The sequence below is a fragment of the Penaeus monodon genome, chromosome 33 (assembly GCF_015228065.2).
Source record: "Penaeus monodon isolate SGIC_2016 chromosome 33, NSTDA_Pmon_1, whole genome shotgun sequence".
Lineage (NCBI taxonomy): Eukaryota > Metazoa > Arthropoda > Malacostraca > Decapoda > Penaeidae > Penaeus > Penaeus monodon.
The window spans coordinates 16,860,740-16,861,271 of record NC_051418.1 but is presented as its reverse complement, the minus strand read 5'-3'; the positions used below and the strand labels follow the sequence as shown (position 1 = coordinate 16,861,271).

General features: G+C 31.8%; 1 protein-coding gene across 2 annotated transcripts in view; it reads right to left on the bottom strand.

Moving 5' to 3' along the window:
- LOC119594099 (beclin 1-associated autophagy-related key regulator-like) overlaps window positions 1-532 on the bottom strand; it is a gene marked incomplete in the record, with an annotated part of 38,408 nt that overhangs the window by 3,049 nt on the left and 34,827 nt on the right. For both annotated transcript variants that reach the window (XM_037943154.1, XM_037943155.1), the window contains 1 exon segment: window positions 193-314. In XM_037943154.1, the coding sequence (XP_037799082.1) occupies window positions 193-314 (122 nt within the window).

The window sequence follows — 532 nt, the reverse complement described above, 5'->3', positions numbered from 1 at the left end:
CATAAATCCACAACTTATGTGCATACGTGATTTTTTTTTCCTGAATCAAAATCTGAAGCAATATCATGATCAGTCTTCAGTTTCAAGTTTATATCACAGCTTAAGCCAAATTCTTCATTATCAAGAAAAAAAAAAAAAAGTTCCTACAACTTCATTGGACATGCGACTGCGAATTCCAACTTTTCACGCTACCTTCTAGCTGGCTGGACTTCTGTAATCGGGAATATGTATCGTGTTAGCTGTCTTATATTGCCACGAACAACACCCTTTAGCTGAGCCTCGCTAATAGCTAGTTGTTCTCTCTTGTCACGAATCTGTAATGTATGTCATGTCTAAAATAAATGTTAAAAAAATATATATAGGAAAATAATTTTTGAGGAGACTGATGGTACTGACAGAAATTCTTTTTAAAGTAATAATGATATTTTCTTATCTACATGAACAATATCCATGGACAATTTACATGTTTACTCAATAATGTTCTATTATACATTATCTTATAAACTTCCATATATTCAGTAAGCTAACATTC